The sequence below is a fragment of the Cryptotermes secundus genome, unplaced genomic scaffold (genome assembly GCF_002891405.2).
Source record: "Cryptotermes secundus unplaced genomic scaffold, Csec_1.0 scaffold905, whole genome shotgun sequence".
Taxonomy (NCBI): domain Eukaryota; kingdom Metazoa; phylum Arthropoda; class Insecta; order Blattodea; family Kalotermitidae; genus Cryptotermes; species Cryptotermes secundus.
In genome coordinates this window covers 146895-166273 of record NW_019737397.1, presented here as the reverse complement: position 1 = coordinate 166273, position 19379 = coordinate 146895, and the positions used below count along the sequence as shown (strand labels likewise).

The 19379-nt window shown below is 39.2% G+C and overlaps 1 protein-coding gene across 5 annotated transcripts in view; it reads left to right on the top strand.

The window, feature by feature from the left end:
- The window catches only part of LOC111870374 (PRKCA-binding protein), a 45641-nt gene extending 27755 nt beyond the window's left edge, over window positions 1-17886 (top strand). For all 5 annotated transcript variants that reach the window (XM_023862606.2, XM_033753816.1, XM_023862607.2 and 2 more), the window contains 7 exons: window positions 1295-1406; window positions 5112-5240; window positions 7284-7557; window positions 10067-10200; window positions 11564-11757; window positions 12658-12910; window positions 17149-17886. In XM_023862606.2, the coding sequence (XP_023718374.1) occupies window positions 1295-1406; window positions 5112-5240; window positions 7284-7557; window positions 10067-10200; window positions 11564-11757; window positions 12658-12910; window positions 17149-17241 (1189 nt within the window). In that variant the 3' untranslated portion in view covers window positions 17242-17886. The remainder of the gene's footprint in view (window positions 1-1294; window positions 1407-5111; window positions 5241-7283; window positions 7558-10066; window positions 10201-11563; window positions 11758-12657; window positions 12911-17148) is intronic.
- Window positions 17887-19379: the final 1493 nt, after the last annotated feature.

Genomic DNA, 19379 nt, shown 5'->3' with positions numbered 1-19379 from the left:
CAGCATTAATAATCTTTCATACTATTACTAGTGTGACAGACCAGGATGAACCAAGTCATAATCCAAATTTCCACCACTCTCAAAACCTCAAATATGAATAATGCTAATGCATAAATTAAAAAACAACATTCTACATCTGTTTTGTACAGTGGCAAGACATTGGTATAAACATGATTATGAGATGCCCATGTCTTTCATAAAGTAGACTGGCCTTGTGGAATTTGAGACTCTGATAGCAGTGATTATGAATAATACAATCTTCTGGCCTATAATGCCGTATACTTCAGTAGGAGAGTCCGCTGATAATTCAGAGGGACTTATGGGTGGATGTGATACATTGCTCCAAAACATCTGTGGACTGCTACCAACCTATGTGATATTACAACCTAGCAGATTATACCTTTTTTAGAGACTGATATTAACTAACATATTCTTAGGGTAATTAACACATTCCTATAAAACTGAAATGATTGTAGTTGGTTTATAGGACTAGAATTGTTATAATCCATCTTTATCTACACTAATTTTATTTATGCTTCTAAACTAGTGGCAGTTGCAAAGTATGCTTCATAAATGCTAATATCCTAATATCTTCATGTATATAGTGGTGCTATACTCTGTCTAAAATATCTTTTGAGGGGGCATCATCAGTAGCATGAGCTTTATTATTTGTAAATATAAATGCTGTTGGTGTTGTGAAGGTTGGCATTAAATTGTGCGTCATATAAGTGATGGGAGTTGGGATCGCTGATTTGGTACAGCGACATGCTGAATAACATGGATTCAATTCCTGGCATGGCAAGATTTTTCTCTTCTCCATAGCATCTAGGCTGGCTCTAGGGCCCACCCAGCCACCTGTCCAATGGGTATGGGGGTGGGGAGCTCTTTCCCTGGAGATAAAGTGACTGGGGTATGAGAGCTGATCACTCACATCCAACTAGTACTGATGTCAAGAATAGTGGAGCTATACCTCCACTCCCCCATATATCTTAATGGCATGATGCTAAATTAATTATGCATAGGGCAACTTATAAATGATGATGCCTAGGAGTGCCATATGGGAGATTTTGTTGAACACTGATAATGTCTTCTGCCAGGTTGCCTGCTCAAAGTACGATATAACCTTAAAAAATATTTTAGACAGGGTCTAATAATATGTCTTTAAAATGTTATAAAACTATCTGAAGGCATTTGAAAATAAGATTTTCCCTAGACCCCTAGTGTCTATATATCACTTGCTTATGCTGACTAGATATATTTATATTTCACTCTAAGCATGTGTTGTTCATTGCAGGGGAATGACAGTTACTTCCGGTAGTGTCACAATTACTAAAGACAACTCCAACTTGATTGGCATCAGCATTGGTGGTGGGGCTAGTCTGTGTCCATGCCTCTACATAGTGCAAGTAAATATGCAGCATGCCATTATGCAACTTGCAGTACTGTGGTTTAGTCTATAAATGTGTAGACAGGTGACAAGATGCTACAGAGCATAGAATTTCTACTGGTCTCCACTCTTAAATGTAATCTTTGTTTCCTTCATTGATTCAGTTCAGTATAGCACAGTAGGTAAGGTAAAAGGTAAAAGTGTCCCTGTGATGAACTAATTAAGCACTGTGCTGTGAAGATATTTGGGGGAGTGTTTGCATAGGTGCATGTGTTCTTTACCTCAGCACCAGTTAGAGGTGAATGGGCAGCTTCACACTCTGGCCATTTTACCCCCCCCCCCCTTCCTGGGAAAGAGCCCCGTGGTACCCCTTGGATAGGAGGCTGGTTGGGCCTCAGAACTGTTCTGGCCAACATGGGGAGGAGGAAAATCTTGCCCCTATTGAGACTTGAACTGTGACCCCCGCGGCCGTGTAGCCTGTAGCCAGTCACTATACCATGTGTGCTATTTAGCTCCTTGACACAGTAGGATTGTCCCATGTAACTCCAGGTTTTCACAGAATAGGCCCCTTCTCTATGAGTTCTACATTATGTTAATACTGCTTTGAATACTTTCCTTCTGTTGATCCACTCCACTCACATGAGCTGCATGGACTGGCTCAGCAGTTGTATTTTTCTCAGCAAGCTGGTTCCTCACTTCATAATCATCCTATTTGAGCGAGCTGGTTCCTCACTTCATAATTATCCTATTTGAGTGAGCTGGTTTCTCGCTTCATAATCATCCTATTTGAGCGAGGTGGTTTCTTACTTCATAATCATCTTATTTGAGCAAGCTGGTTTCTCACTTCATAGTCAACCTATTTGAGCGAGCTGGTTCCTCACTTCATAATCAACCTATTTGAGCGAGCTGGTTCCTCACTTCATAATCATCCTATTTGAGCGAGCTGGTTTCTCACTTCATAATCATCCTATTTGAGCAAACTGGTTTCCCACTTCATAATCATCCTGTTTGAGCGAGCTGGTTCCTCACTTCATAATCATCCTATTTGAGCGAGCTGGTTTCTCACTTCATAATCATCTTATTTGAGCAAACTGGTTTCCCACTTCATAATCATCCTGTTTGAGCAAGCTGGTTTCTCACTTCATAATCATCCTATTTGAGCGAGCTGGTTCCTCACTTCATAATCATCCTATTTGAGCGAGCTGGTTTCTCACTTCATAATCATCCTACTCGAGCAAGCTGGTTTATCACTTCATAATCATCTTATTTGAGCAAACTGGTTTCCCACTTCATAATCATCCTGTTTGAGCAAGCTGGTTTCTCACTTTATAATCAACCTATTTCAGCGAGCTGGTTCCTCACATCATAATCAACCTATTTGAGCGAGCCGGTTCCTCACTTCATAATCATCCTATTTGAGCAAGCTGGTTTCTCACTTCATAATTAACCTATTTTATCGAGCTGGTTCCTCACTTCATAATCATCCTGTTGCTTGCTAATTCTCTTTCTGCCCAGAAGTTATACTTTCTACCTGCTCCATTTGCCCTTCATTCTTACCTCTGTGACCACATTGAGTTCCTCCAGTTGATTAATGTCTTGGGTATTATACCGGCAACGTTGATTAGTAGTCAGGTGGGATGGTTGGTCAAAGAATATTCACCTTGGCTCATGATAGGTGAATGATGTCTTTCAGAATTTCCTTTAGCTGGTGAATTCTAAATTGGTTTTAGGCTGTATCTGTTGGGCTTACCTCCAAGATGTTTGTTGGTTCATTCCTACAGAACAACCAGCCATATGCTCCCACTCCTCTCACCCCACCCTGTTTACCCAAAATATTGGTTCATATTTATTATCTGTGTTTGTTATTGGCTGTAGTCCATACTATTTGGCTGGTTATATAGCAAGGCAAAACTGCACCAAGATTGATACTTGTAACCATAAAGACTTACTCTTCACATATTAAGGTTTGGATATATATATATATATATATACACACACACATACTTGTTTTTGAGTTCCATTACAGTTGTGTTTACTGATTCATTTGTATTGTTCCCTTTTACTGAGGAGATCCTAGGTAGCAGTCAGAGATAAACCGACTGTACAGTATACTCTGAATAATCGGTGTACTGATTATCCAGTTGGTAGCTTATTAATGCATTTATTTGGGAGTGTTTGCAACTCTGCTGAGGGCCTGTTAACTCTGCTTAGCTCCTCTGTCTGACAGTCTGTATGCACAGATGTAACTTGAGAACTGCAGGACAGATTTTCATGAATGTAATATTGGAGGATATTAAGAAGATCTGTTGAAACATTTCAATTTTCGTTTTGATCGATGATTTTAACAGCCATTTTTTTTTTCAGATTACATGGTACATGTGTTTCCATATGTGTCTTGGGTGTAACTTGTATTTATCAGGCCAAGAAATGTTTTGAATAAATCTGTATATAAAGATGAATTATATACAGGGCGTTCAATCAAGGAGGAAACTTTGCAACACCACTGATGGGGCCCAATATTCCTCACAGATTGCTGCTGTAACTGTAATGGCACTCGTTTATCAGCGCTAATGACTCACTCTGCTATCAGCAGTTACAGCAGAAATCTGTGAGGAATGTTGGGCTGGGTCAGCAGTGTTGCAAAGTTTCCTCCTTAATTGAACACACTGTATTTTATGTTGATACACTTTCCTGTAAGACTTACAGTTTTCAGTATAACAGAACAAATCTGATGCTATGCGTACAGTTCCAAATTTCTGTATTCAACAATCCAATGATATCCCAGTTACACTTAAAACTTGGAGTGTCCATATGTTTTTATTATTCATACATCTTCCCCTCTTTCATTAGCTTTCAGACAAGTACCATATGAACTCTGAAGCATGCACAAACGAAATTTATAATTTTTAGTTGTGGCAATGTACCAAGAAGTGTAATTTCGTTTTATGAATTTCACACACTGCTTGACAAACTCTGCAAGACAAAGGGTCCTGAAATTTTGTTAGAATACTGCTTCCTATGGAGTGTACAAGCTTGCCAACTGTCATTAAAATCAGTTTGAAAATTGTACTTCTCTGTGATGATTTTGAATGGAATGCCATTATCATCACAGGCAAAATTGACTACCCTTGAGTGGGGACACCATCATAGTGACTGCTCTTCTGTGCTCCATGTCGGTCATTTGTAAAAAGTATTAAGTTGGTGAAATGATTACCTGATGTCACTGACATGTGCAAAGGACTCACAAGTACTACTCTGTTTCATTTCTATTATACAGACTTATATGTCATTAATTTCCTTTTGATATCATGATCTTAACCCTTTGAAGACTGAATTTAATCTAAATACATAAAGAAATCAGTCCGTACCTCACAGGAAACACATAATGTTTCCACTACAAGGCCTAACCGGTTAATGCTGTTAGGGAAACAGTCACTGTGTATTGTGAGAACCATAAGGAGCATACAGATACACTCTGTGGGAGACTGTAGAGTTTTGGTATGTGAAAACAGGTGGTACATATAGTGACCACTGGTCTTTAAGGGATTAGTAGCTTACTGGGAAAATTACAACCATTAAGTTTCAGTTAAAATTGTGACTTTCATTTTAACAATCAACTTTGAAGTAGGTAACAGGAGCATTATATCATAAGTGGTTTATCCAAATAAAAAGTGTATTTCATTATTGGCCATGATACTTAATTTGGACTGCCTTCCTGGTGCAGGTGTTTGACAACACTCCAGCTGCTCGGGATGGCACGTTGCAAAGTGGAGATGAATTGGTGGGGGTTAATGGAGCATCTGTCAAAGGGAAGACCAAAGTTGAAGTGGCCAAGATGATACAAGCTTGCAAGGTAAGAAACATAGTCCTTTCTAGGGATATCTGAGAAGAACAAATCCCAACCCTCTCCTTTTCTTCCCCTTTCCTGTATTATCTGCTTCTACTCTTTCCTTTCCACCATTCCAGATATCCCACTCTGAAAGAGATCCATCCTTTAGAGATTTGTTTCTTCTGCCTCACTTTCCATTGGCTGTAATTCTACAAATCAAATCAAGGAATTTTTGGATGGGTACTGCTGTTGCCAACAGCGATGACTGGGCGGTCACTTCACCTTGAAGATGGAAAGAGTAAGGATCTTTGAAGCACTGGCAATACAAAGCATATCTGTATGGTATGATTACTCGGGAATAGGAAATTATGTGATAAAAATTTCCAAGCTTTAGAATGTGTGGAACATGCCTTCTCACTGCCTGTATATCTCAATGACATATATCTTAGTCACAGGATCAACATTTACAGGGAATTTGACAAAGCTGTAGTGCTGTGCTGTTATCTGAGAGCTTCCATAAATCACTGAACCTCTCAGGTAGAAGAGTGTGACATTGCACATGTCTTTTCGGGTCATGGAAAAGAGTCACAAGAACTGTGATCTGACTGGATTGCAAATAGAACTCACCAAGATAACAGCAGATGGAAGAAATGCTGATGTACTGAGAATTAGCTTGCTGATATCAACAGTGACAGGTTATAAAAATACCTCTAAAGTTTTAGTGAAAAACATTTTTATGTGTTGAATTGTCAGTGTAGCAACAGTGAAAATTATTTTAAAGTTTTCAAGAACTGGTATTTTATAATATAGTAGAAATTTCTACAAACATTACTGACATAGACAGCTTTAATTTATAGAATTTGACTTCTTCTCTTTTCAGGTTGGAACAGAAAAAAAAAATTAATTAATGATGATATCTGTTATGTATGGCCCTGTTTCAACCTCAGAACCAACTGACAAATTTTCATGAAATTTGGTGTGAGCAATTGATGGTTCATACTCCCTAGTTCCCTGTGTCCAGTAATAAAAGTATGGTTAGATGTACACTTAATATAGGGTTCTTCATTGAAGTATGGTGTTGATCTTTGAAAATATGCTACTGCTAAGGTATGCTGGGTTTGAGGGTCTCACATCAGTGGCTGTATAGTTGAGAGGGAGCTTTCCACCTGCTACTGCTGGTTTCTTGCTAGGCTTACTTGACCCTGAATGTGGAACTAAATTGTTCCCTGAAATATCAGTTTCTGTCTGAACTGTGCATCATTACAGCCCAGAAGGTCAAACTCTTTTGTCAAGTTTTGGGTGGGGGGGGCTGATGGAATGTAGGCCAGTAATAAGGATAGCTATACACCAATTATCAATAGAACCTCCGTCGAGTGTAACAATATATATTCTTGTCACCATTTTCTCACATTTGCCTTACATGTTTCGGCTCACAAAGAGCCATCATCAGAGGCAACCACAACAAAAACATGGAAACACTTGCACTGCTCAACAATCACAATATACAGTTTTTTGTGGAAGATGTTACACGTATCGGAGCGTAAAACACAACAACATCCAGTACCCCGAGTGCGGGTATCCCATTTGCATTTAAAATATCACCCACAAAGCGGGTCGTTAATGTTAAAATTAAAGTTAAAACCGTCCAAGTAAAATATTCAGGTTCCTCTTAGTGGATAGTCCCAATGGGGGAGGCGTCAGCACGAGGTTGTGTGGGCTGCAAAGATATTGTATTACGTTAGGTTTTATCCATTATAATATATTTAACGTTGAATATTAAATAATATTTGATGCTGGCCTTACCTTGTGGTCGGTTGTGTCCGACGCGTAGTGTATTGTGTAGTGCAGTGGAGAGGCCACGTCGATGTTATTTAAAGCTATGTGTATCGTGACGTGTTACACTCGACGGAGGTTCTATTGATAATTGGTGATTGATAGTGTAACGGACCAAAATGAAACAATTCAAAATAGCTATACACAGTTGTCATTTAGCTTTCAGTTTGATAGCAGTAAGTAATGGACTGTTCAAGGGCTAGCTATGAATTATGTAACCATATTTCTTTCCAGGAAGAGGTAACTATCAACTATAATAAACTTCATGCAGACCCGCAACAAGGAAAGACACTGGACATTGTGCTTAAGAAAGTGAAGCATCGCCTTGTGGAGAACATGAGTACTGCGACAGCGGATGCTCTTGGTCTGTCCCGTGCAATACTCTGCAATGACACATTGGTCAAGAAACTGGAGGAGCTAGAACAGACAGAGATGATGTACCAGGGCCTTGTTGAACATGCGAAAAGAGTTCTGAAGGCCTTTTTTGACCTCCTCCAAGTTTATAAAGGTATCCATAATTCAGAAACTAGCTAAGTACACAGGATTACTGGGTTTTTGACATGGTGTGTCATCTGGTATTCGAAAAATACAAAATAACACAACATTTTGGAAACTGAATCTGTTTCTGTTCTCAAGTAATGGAGTGGGAGGCTCTTTCTCTGTTGGGTGTGTTAGAAAGAGCTAATCACAGTCACCATTGACAGAACCCTTTAGAATTTAGCCAAGTACTTATTCTTTGCCTAGGTATGTTGAAAATAAGCTTTACTGAAATGATGAAATTGTGACACAGAGGATGTGATGTCAAACATCCTTAGTAAACGCTTGCTTAATACCTTTTTTTTACTGTGCACACATCTATTTATACTTATATTCTTTCCTCAGTGAAATAAGTGTGTGCAAAATGCCTTTCTTTTCTTTTTCAGCCCCACTGTTAAATACATACTCTTCTTTCAGTTCTCAGACCTGATAATGGCTCTGATGCTTGTATGAGCAACTAAGCTCAATTGCTGGTGTGGGTATTGCTGTCTATTATTACACAAATGTATGTATAAATGTAATACGTGGTTTAGGACAGAGAGAACCCAATGAAGATAAACTGGATGAAACACACTCCTCTAAAATCCCTTTAAGTGCCCTGCACAGGAGACCAGCTTTCAAATTTCAAGGCAAGTTTGTTATATTTGTGAAGAGGTACTTTAGTTCGTGAATGTGGGAAATTTCCACAGGTACCAGAACAATGGTGACTCATAGCATCTGCTTTGATCCGGGTGGCTTTTGTATCTGATGTGTGTTGGTCTAAGAACTTGCTGATTGAGTCTGAATGTGTGGTTTGACTTGACGCAAGGGGCGTATGTCTCCTCCACCTGACCATCTGAATGATTTGCAGCAAACTCTCAGATAATCTTCCTGTATATCATCATCAGTAATCTGTCAAGACGACAGGTCCACAGTCTCTTCCAAAACAATTCCTCCACTTAATGCAATCTAGAGCTTTCTCCTTCAAATGAGAATATCCTCTTCTGTCCCCAAGGTCATCCAGCAGCTTCTTACGTCTTCTTCCTCATCTTCTTGTCACTTCTATCCGCTCCTCTATCTTTCCTTCGATAACTTCTTTTAAAAGGCAGTTTCTTTGTAAAACCTGACCAATCCAATTAGCCTTCCGTTTTCTTATTTCGTGTAGGATATTCCTCTGCTCACTGACTCCAATTAACACTTCTTCATTTCTCACATGATCGGTCCAACTGATCTTCTCCATCCTTCTCCAACACCACATTTTCCTGTATATATGGCATAATATTCTTTGGTGTCTTGGAAACCAGACAGGATGACTATGGCTTCGAAATAAGTGAAGGATATGTTCATCTGGGTTGCAGTGCCATGTACTTTGAAGAAAATGTGACTTTTAGATGAACATATCACCTCCATCTTCAGTGTCAAAGAGTAAGGCAGGGAAGCTCAGCTTTCTGGCTGCTTCTTCTGGTTTCTTGCTTGGCTTGGTGTTTCAGCTTGAAGATGGAGGTGGTATGTTCCTCCAAAAGTTTGACTGCCTATAAAATACATAACATTGTAACCCAGAAGTCACTGCTGTGAGAATCTCATATCCCACATGAGTAATAAATATTCCCTGAATTCATTTTGGTTTTAATTTCACTGTGAACCAAGTTTGATTTGTTGCCATGTATATTCAGTAAAAATTAAGAAAGGAAAGTTATGACCCATGTAAATATTTATTATTTTAAAGAGGCTCTTTGACAGGAATTAGTCTTAAGCTAGATGAGGCAGAATTTTGAGTCAGTATTTGTTTCATCTTAAAAATATTTCTTGACCTATTTAATGGACTCATTTCAAAAGTTCTTTCCCCAGGTGCATTTTATGCTAACAGTGTTAAAAGTTCTGTGTGGCATTTAATTTTGTTGCCTTCGTAACATGGTGTTAAGGCACAAGAATAGTAAATGGTTAGGTTACATATCCATCAACACAGCAAGAAAAATGGTATTACAGTTAAATCAGTATCACATAGATTAGTATTTTACCTTCATCCTTACTTTACTTAATATAGCTAGCTAACTTCTTGGACCTGAATCCTTCTTGGCTAGTCGATAAATTACCCACCTTTTATAAAACCTGTGGGTGCATACTTCTCTCTTTGTTCTCAAGAGAACACCACAAATTGCAGGGTCATGTGTAACATTTTTAACATGCTGATTTTTCACAGTGAGGTGTGTTTAGTTACCCTGCTCAACTCCCAGGCTGGAGGAACACCCCTTGCCAGCTGTCCACAACTGCTTATAAAGTATATTTGCATCTATCCTCCATATCTAGAATTAATCTATTAAGTTTACACCATGTTGTGGTAACAAGACACCCACCTAAATATGATTTTACTGTCATTCCCAATATATGTTGTAATGCATTGGAGTGCCTTATGAGACACTGATGTTTGAGTTGAATTTTTAAATTTAATGATTACCCTATTTTTCGTCATGTAAAATTCACACTTTTTATTTATTCCACAGCTTTTGGAGATACATTTGCTGAAATAGGGGTTCGTGAACCCCAGCCTCGAGCCAGTGAGGTATTTCGTCAGTTTGGTGATTATCACCGACAGATGGAAAAGTATGGCATAAAGATGCTGAAGTCAGTTAAACCTGTACGTACACATTCAGAGTGTGCAGACTTATTGTAACATAGTAAAGTAAATTGATTAGGAAAGAATTCTTTTTTACTCATTTAAATTATATACCCTATGGGTCTCTTCATAAGACTATGTCCCTGTTGACAACCTGAAGATTCAACACTGCTGATATTTGCTGGACAGCACAGATAATGGTAACACTGTCTCAGCTAAATAATAATAACAGACATTTCTTGAATTTGTTCTTAATTTCACTATGAACCATACTTTTAGCCCACTTTCCTTTCTCAGGGAAAGCAAGCCATATGTCTCCTTACATTTACATTCTTATGACTCAGTGTTTCCCAAACAGTGTTCCACGGAACCGTGGGGTTCCACAAAGTGAAAATAGGGTGCTGCAGGAAAGCTTCAATTTTACAATATAAAAAGTTATAANTATTTTTTCTTCTACCCTGAAGATGGAGGCGATACGTTCCTCCGAAACGTCGGTTAACACCACATATACACGGTGCCAAATCCCAGAAGACTGCTTTCTTCATAGTCACCGCCGTGAAAGCCTCAAATCTTACATATGACATATTAATTTTTAAGTTTTATTTTTCATATGCATGAAATGTGATTTTTGTTTCGGAATATGTGCAGTTAAATAATATGTTGATCTCATATTCATGTTTAACATTTACTTATTATTATCCATATTTATTTGATGATCTAGTTCTTAGCTTCATGTATATGAATTTTATTCAGGGTTCCATAAAATTGTTTCCAAGTGCAAAAGGGTTGTGCGGCCAAATGAAATTTTGAAATTCTGTTTCAACGTATATATGTACGATTTGAAACCTTCATGGCGGCTGTATGCAATGCAGTCTTCTCAAGCACTGAGCCATGGCAATATGGAGTTATTATCCAATGTTAAGAGCCTGCCCTTTTGCAGATCTTTCATCTGAGGCTGGTATGATGGTTGCTGTGTTCACATGTTTTATTTACAGCACAGAGTATGCTCTCAACTTCCCCAGTGTGTACTGCTGAGGGAACAGTTGGTGGAGTCAGTCATTTGTGTCCTGTTTTCCCTTTCTTTTTGCACCAGGACAGTGGAGAACATATTCTATGGCATAAATATAGTGAATATGACACCTATCATGTTACCACCCTGATGATGGAAGCAGAGACAGTTTCCAAAACACTGAATACTAACTCCACATTGACAGTTTATTGTCTGTGAAGACTTCATTGAATTTTTATAATCTGTCGCACAAACTTTAACATCAGCAGAATTAAAATGATGACCATGTACTTATATTCAGTTTGCTAAAGAAATTATATATTTTTCAGTGGTATATTTGTGTAATAGTTAGCAGTTGTGTTGTTACTTGTTTAGATTTTATCAGACCTGGGTACGTACCTGTATAAAGCGATACCTGACACAAAGCTGACCATTCGAAAGTATGCTGATACCAAGTTTGAGTACTTGTCCTACTGTCTCAAAGTAAAGGAAATGGATGATGAAGAGTACAGTTATGGAGCTCTTCAAGAACCTCTGTATCGTGTTGAAACTGGAAACTATGAGTACAGGTACCCAGAAAACTTGCTTGTTAGACTCAGAGTATTCAGAACATCGTGACACCATTTCATTTGCTGAAAACACTAACAAAGATAAAGTTAAGTAAGAACCACACTATGAAGATGTATGTGGGGAGTGGATGTATATCTCCACCATTCTTGACTTTGGCACCAGGTGGAGGTGAGCGGTCAGCTTTACGCCACTTTAACTCTGAGGAAGTAAACCCCTCCCCCCCTTACCCATTGGACAGGGGCTGGGTGGGTGCTAGAGCCAGTCTGGATGCTGTAGAGAGGAAGAAATCCTTCACCCGTTTGGGGAATCAGGCCAAAAATGTTCACCCCATATCCCATTGTTCTACTGGCAGCTAAACATATAGAAAAAGTAACTCTTAAGTTGAGTACGATGCTGATTTCAAATCTGGACACAAGAATTTCCCATCATGACAAAGTATGTGTATTGAATTTCGATCCAAAACTGTATATTCTTTCACTTTGTTATTTTATCATAGTGTTCTTATAATTTTTTGTAAAACATAATATGAGAAAATTATGTTTTTAGTGAGTAGAAGTTTATTTCCATTTCATTTTGTGTAATAGGTGATATGTACATTCATATGTCTTACATAAACAAAAGAGTAACAAAGGAACCGTGTGTTATATAACTTCAGCATATCCAATTTAGTCAGAAACAGATTATGTTGTACAGGTTATTGAAAAGAAATTAGATAATTTGTAGCGCTATGTAATGGATTTCAGTTCACTAAGAATGTTTTGAATGGTAGAAGTAACGGTCATTTTATGAAATTGTTTAGCTATGCCAGAATTCATTGTATAATTTTTGTTGTATCTCATATATATCCAACACCTGTGACACATGCCATATATGTTTGAGTCTGTTTTCTTTGTGGCCAGGTTGATCCTACGATGTAGACAGGATGCACGAACAAGGTTTGCGCGCCTTCGTTCAGATGTATTGGTCAAGCTGGAATTACTAGACAACAAGCATGTGCAGGATGTTGTATGGCAGCTTCAGCGTCTCGTAGCAGGATTAGCTGAGTTTCATGGAGAGACCCTCAGTTTGCTGCAAGGGAACTCACTCTTCCCAATAGAAGTTGATCTAGCACGATCTGCATTCCAGTACAAATCTACTAGTCCTGTTGTCCAGGTGTGTAGAATACATGCTTTAATTTGATCTGTTGCTCTAGAAGAAAAAAGGAGAGGAATTTGTAAGTTTCTACATTATGCACAGTTTACATCTAGAAATTCATTACCGTAAGTTTCAGTGGCTTTGTCTCAAAATTTCAATATTTTTTATGTTATAAATGCATTTAATTATTTAGGGCATAAGGGAACTATAATCACGATTAAGCTAAGTAAAATCACGATAGAAATTAGAAAGAAATTCCTATCGCCTGTGTTCAGCTCTTCGTGTTTTTCACACTCTATATCCTTGTTCTGTTTATTTCACAGAATGTGGTGGTAAAACCAGTAAAATCTAAAGCAGTGAATTGTAGTTCTGGCTTTTGTGCTTTCTTCATTTTACCTTGAACTTCTTATTAGAAGAGAAGGAGCAAACAAATGTTTTGACCTTTTTATGCTGTGGATGAAGTGTGAAAATTATTTTGCAACATTGTTCAAAGAACTACAGTGTCCAGGAAAGAATTCCAGAGTTCTAGTTATAAATATTTCTTCACTTTTTTGACATAAAAATTTCTTATTACCAAAACCTCTTAGACAGTCTGCCCAAGTTTAACTACCATTTGATTCAATTCACTGTTGGCACCACCAGTGGATGACCCTGCAGACGTAAAAAAGAACTGCACTTCACCCTACACCCAATCCTTTGGTGCAAAGCAGGAAGAGGTACTACCCTTCAGCTGTGCTTGATGTCTTTGGTGTACCCTCAGAAGAGGAAATTCATGGGTGTTAAGTCAGGACTCTGTAAGGGCCAGTTAATCAGAGCTGTCCTGCCATTTAGTCGACCAGGAAGTAGTACATCCAGAGCAGTGTATATAATGCTACCAGAATGGGCTGGTGCACCATATTCTTGGAAAATGAGGCCCTAAACTTCAACTACTAGTAGCTTTCCAACAAGATGAAATGTGATCATAGTTGTGATAGCCATGTTACATGGAGTAATAGTACTTTGTATGGGAGGTGAAACCTGGGGACCAGGGTAATGTTCAAGAGTTATATTCCAGAAGTGCTTCGTTCAAATATTTGCTGGGACATCAGCTTTCGTTATTTGTTTTTCATGGTTTTGCTCACTCTTGCCAGACTTGCTGGGATAGTATTTTGGTTATGCCATGATCACTTCCATCAGAATCCTATCAGATTCATCATTCATCAGTTGTTCCACCACAAATAAACTTGGAGACCCAAATTTTCTAAATCATATTTTGGAGCTCTGTATATAGGCACTGTGTATGGCATGTGTAAATGCATTGTATTGTATCTTGCACAGGAGCATTTACCTTGCAGGACTGCAGTCAGGAGAAAGCCATGGGATGGGTATACACTAAATAGATGCAGGGTTTTCATGTTGATTCACTGCTAATGTAGACCCTGTGCATTTAGGCTGTGTTGTCATTTTGGAGCCATCACCTGTAGACAGGATTCACATTGGTGTCTCCCCCTTCCCACTTTAAGCATTGTCTGTAGTAGCAGAGATCAAGGAATTGCTAAGTCAGTGAAAACTGTTTAACCTTTAATGCACGGACTTTTAAATTGCTGGGAACCCTCTGCGGCCGATATTTAAATCGCCCTAATTAATTAACATTGCAAACTTTCAGAAAAAATTACATATTTTCCGTTCTATGCAATATAGAAATACAGACTAAAAACAGCCTGAAAGACAATAAAATTTTCTACATATACACAAAAGAGCAATTTTTACAAATGAAAATGAAAAGCTGTGATTATTTTATCATGAAATGCAAAATATAATCTTTATTATATATGTTATGAAATTCCAAAGGACTTACCCTTGAATCATGGTGATATTGTAAATATAATCACACTATATACAATAATATTACCATATGCGAGTTTGAACTGCATCACTTCACAGTTTATGATACACACTGACGCGCGTAGCACTTCTCGAAGCAATCCACCTCACACAGAGCAAAATCACACTTTTTACAGTAGAAGAGCATGCTCCTGCTTTTCTTATTTAATGAAACACGCAACAATGTCCTTGTTTCCCTTTTGTTGGCCAGTGTTGTGAATGTTTCACCTCCAGTCGACTCAGTTGGCCCCAGATAACCTTGGCCTCCCCCTGAGAAACGCCACTGACCGTGATATTCATCTTGTGCGATTGAAGAATCATTTTGGGTGAGGCAAAATTGAATAAATTATGTTGATCAACAAAGCGACACACTACCCTATTAGTAATACTCGCAAAATAGTGATGCAAAGTAATTATAATACTAGACAAAAAGAGTGCCAGTCCGACACTGATACCGAAAGTCACAGTGACGAAGATGCTTTTTACTCACAAAGTAATACTGGCTCAGTGGGTTTATACCTCTTCCAAGACACAAAATAAAGTGATATACAAAGAAATATATGACAGTCTGACACTGACTTTCTAACTGATAAAGAAATATTAGACAATCCGACAGACTTCCTAACTGATAATTCGCCACCGAAAACCAATCCTTGAATGCTTCACACTTCCTTGAAGGCTCTGGAAGCACTCATTTGCAAGCACCGATGAATATTTCCTTATCAGTTCTCGAAACAAAGATGATCAATATTTGACTGACCAGGTCATAAACAGTCATATCTAAACGTAAATAGTATCGAAACCAGTACCGTGATAAACGATTTCATTGTTCAGAGCTAAGGAATGAACCACTGACATGACCTTACGTAGGTTTGTTTTGATTTCAAACCCAGCACTGTCAGCATTCCCAAAGAGAGCACGTGTCCTGCCGCATATATACATATATATAACATTCAGCCAACTCGGGGATGCTGCTTGCTGCATATATACGTAGCACGTCCACAAAGTAAGTTTCCCACTCAACCTACAGCTAGCAGACCTTATATTGCGCGAAGCGACTGCGCGTACATGATAGAGCAATGACGTAGCATGGCGCATGCACAAACAGAATTTTCCGCGTTCCCACAGTAGCATCATTGCAGCTGTTGAAGATGGAGGCTCTTATTCCAACTCCTGCCGACTGTGAAGTGCGGTCAGTGATAAAATTTTTCAATGCACAGAGCATAGTGCCGATCGAAATTCATCGTCAGCTGTGCCGGGTCTATGGGCCTAACATCATGAGCAAGCAGATGGTGCGTTGCTGGTGCAGACAGTTGTCAGCAGGTCGACAAAGTGTGCATGATGAGAAGCGCAGTGGGTGGCCATCCATCATTACAGACGACCTGGTGGAGCTTGTGCAGGAACGCATTATGGAGAATCGTCGCGTCACAATTACGGAACTCAGCAACAGATTTCCCGCTCCTTGTTGCGTGAAATTGTCACGGAGCACCTGTTGTTCAGGAAATTGTGCGCCAGGTGGGTGCCGAAGCAACTGACACCAGAACACAAAACAAAGCGCATGGAGTCAGCATTGACCTTTCTGCAGCGGTACCATGACGATGGTGACGAGTTTCTGGACTGGATCATCACAGGTGATGAAACGTGGATTGCACACATTACCCCAGGAACCAAGCAGCAGTCATTGCATTGGCGTCACAGTGGATCTTCCTGTAAGACAAAAGCAGATGTTGTCGGCGCGGAAAGTGATGTGCACGGTATTCTGGGCCAGACGGGGTGTTCTCCACGTCGACTTCCTGACCAGAGGTGAGACAGAGAATGCTGAGCGTTACTGTGAAACACTGCAGAAATTGTGACAGGCCATTCAGAACAAGTGGCGTGGGATGCTTAGTGCTGGTATTGTCTTCCTGCACGATAACGCTAGGACGCGCACAGCTCGACGGACAGCAAGTCTCCTGCAGGAGTTCAGCTGGGAGGTGTTTAATCATCCACCCTACAGCCCGGACCTCGCTCCCAGTGATTTCCATCTTTTCATACACCTCAAGAAATTTCTGTCCGGTGAGCGTCAGCATTTTGAGAATGACAGAGAGGCGGAGATGGTTCTCACACAGTGGTTCCAGTCCCAGGCGGCAGACTTCTGTGACACAGGTATTCAAAAGTTGGTCCCACAGTATGACAAATGTCTCAGTTCTGGTGGCGATTATGTTGAAAAATAGCTGAACACTTGCTTATCTGTTGCAATAAATATTTCCATGAAATTGTGTTTTGTTTCTGTAAACGGCCCCAGGGAAACTTACTTTGTGGACGAGCCTCGTATATAACATTCGGCTGTTAAAGGTTAAAGTGTTAGTCATTGTAGTGTGTTCCGTGTTTCAACTACAGATGCATTTTTGTAGGATGGAGCTGAAGATGAAGAGGATGATGAATTGCTTCAAGCTGATGAAGCCAAGGAGGAATTCATTAGCTTGATTCCAGAACTCAGAGATTGAGTCAGTTCTGGTGCACACAGTTTGAATGTGGGTACATTCATCATGGGAAGGCCGCTGATGCTGAAGCATGTCTGAGAAGGCAGTGAAGAATTTCTATTCAGGACTTCTTGAATTTTATAAAGATTATTCTTCTTCTTCTTCAGTCTTTCATTTAAATCATGCTCCTTTTTCGTGGTGATGATCACATACACCTGTTAGCTTCTAGATGATAACTTGGATACAGTTTAACATCAGACTGATAGTAGATTTACAAGATGTATTGGAAAGTTCCCAGACTAGGTCAAAAAAGAAATGTTGCCTAAACTTACTCAATTTGGTTGCTGTTTCCTTCAAAATAGTCTCCTTCAGAATGTATACAGCGATCCAGTCATTTCTTCCACACTTTAGAAGCACTGTGGAAGTAATTTTCCTTAATGATGTCGAATACCACTTGTGATTCCCTTTGGATGTCAGACACTGTTTCAAACCATTGTCCCTTCAGTTTCATTTTCAAACTGGGAAACAAAGCGAAATCACAGGAGGCTAAGTCTGGGGCATAAGGAAGATGGGGACTGATAACCATGGTGTAGATTCTGAAGGGTTCTTGCAATATAGTACAGCACTCAAAATTACTGGGTTTTTTGTTTTGCCCCCCCCCCCGCTCCAGTATTGGTCCAGTGAATGAGGTTAGCTCTTTTTAAGGGACCCAAACATGTAGCTGTCTTCCCCCCCCCCCCCTTGAGGATGGAAAAAGATCCAGTTTCCAAAATGTCATGTTTTCTGTTTTCTAGAATACCAGATGATGGGAAAAGACCAAAACCCAGTAATTCTGGGTGATAACCATGTTGTTGTAGGTCACAATCTCTGTGATTTTCAGGGACATGTGGGCAGGGGCATTGTTGAGATGAAGCTGCCAGTTGTGGTTGCTCTGTAGTTCCGGTCTCTTTCATTGAACATTTTCTCTCGGGCATCTAAAAACATAACAGTAAAAGTCAGAGTTGACAACAGTGTTAGGAGGAACAAATTCACAGTGAACAATCACCTTCACATCAAAAAAAAACAATGAGCATGCTCCTTGTTGAACTCTGGATCTGCTGTGCCTTTTTTGCTCTTGGTGATTGTGGGCTCTTCCACTGCGATGATTGTTGCTTTGTTTCTGAATCGTAACCATAAATCCAAATTTTGTCACCCATTATGAACCTAGAGATATTCATAAAAGGTGGGCCCTTGTTAGCCTTCTGTCATAGCTTAAGACACATGTTTACATGCTGCTGCTTTTGATTATTTGTCAAGAGTTGGGGAACAAAAACAAACTTTGTGGCAATGCGGCACATGTTCAAATTGTCTGTTAAGTTCTCCTGGCAAACTCCATAACTGATCCCATTGGTGTCTGCAAGCTCATGGATTGTTCAGTGACGGTCTTCATGGATGAGTTCTTGATTTCTTCAACATTTTCTATCGTTCTGCTGGTGCTTGGTCATCCTGAATGTTCATCATCTTCAGCTGTCACTCAGCCATCCTTGAAACATGAATGCCGTTCAAAAACCCCTGTCTGGCTTAAAGAATGTTCTCCCAAAGCCTCACAAACATTTCAAGGGTTTCGTTAGCAGATTTACCGAGCTTCTTGCAAAACTTGATGCAGACACATTTGCTTGATTTTGCTATCCATCACAGAAAAATGAAACATTAAGTTGAAAAAGCATTCATGTAAAAACAATGTGTGTTCACAGCATGGTGTCATGTGGCAGACTGATGCAATAGGCTTGTGGAAGTGTGACTTTGGCCTCCCCTCTCATTTTCTTTCACTGAAACAGTTACAACAATAACAGTCCAGGAACTTTCCGATAGATCCTCGTATGTTTACAGAACTCACTGAATACTGAATTTTGCAGATGTATGAATTTAGTACAATGAAACTTAAACTTTGTGACCACCAGTCTTAAAGTTTATTTTTTGTAAGATTGAAGTGTAATTTGCCTTGAATGTAAATTTGTGGTTATTTCTTAAATCCTCATTGTACATTCAGATTTTTAATTCATACATAAGTCGGTTTCTTGACACCACCAATTGTTTCTGTTTCTTCAATTTTAAACGTTTTTGTTTTACATTGAGTTTAGCTTGTCTCTTTAAACATGTAAAATAAGAAGTATGTGAAAGAG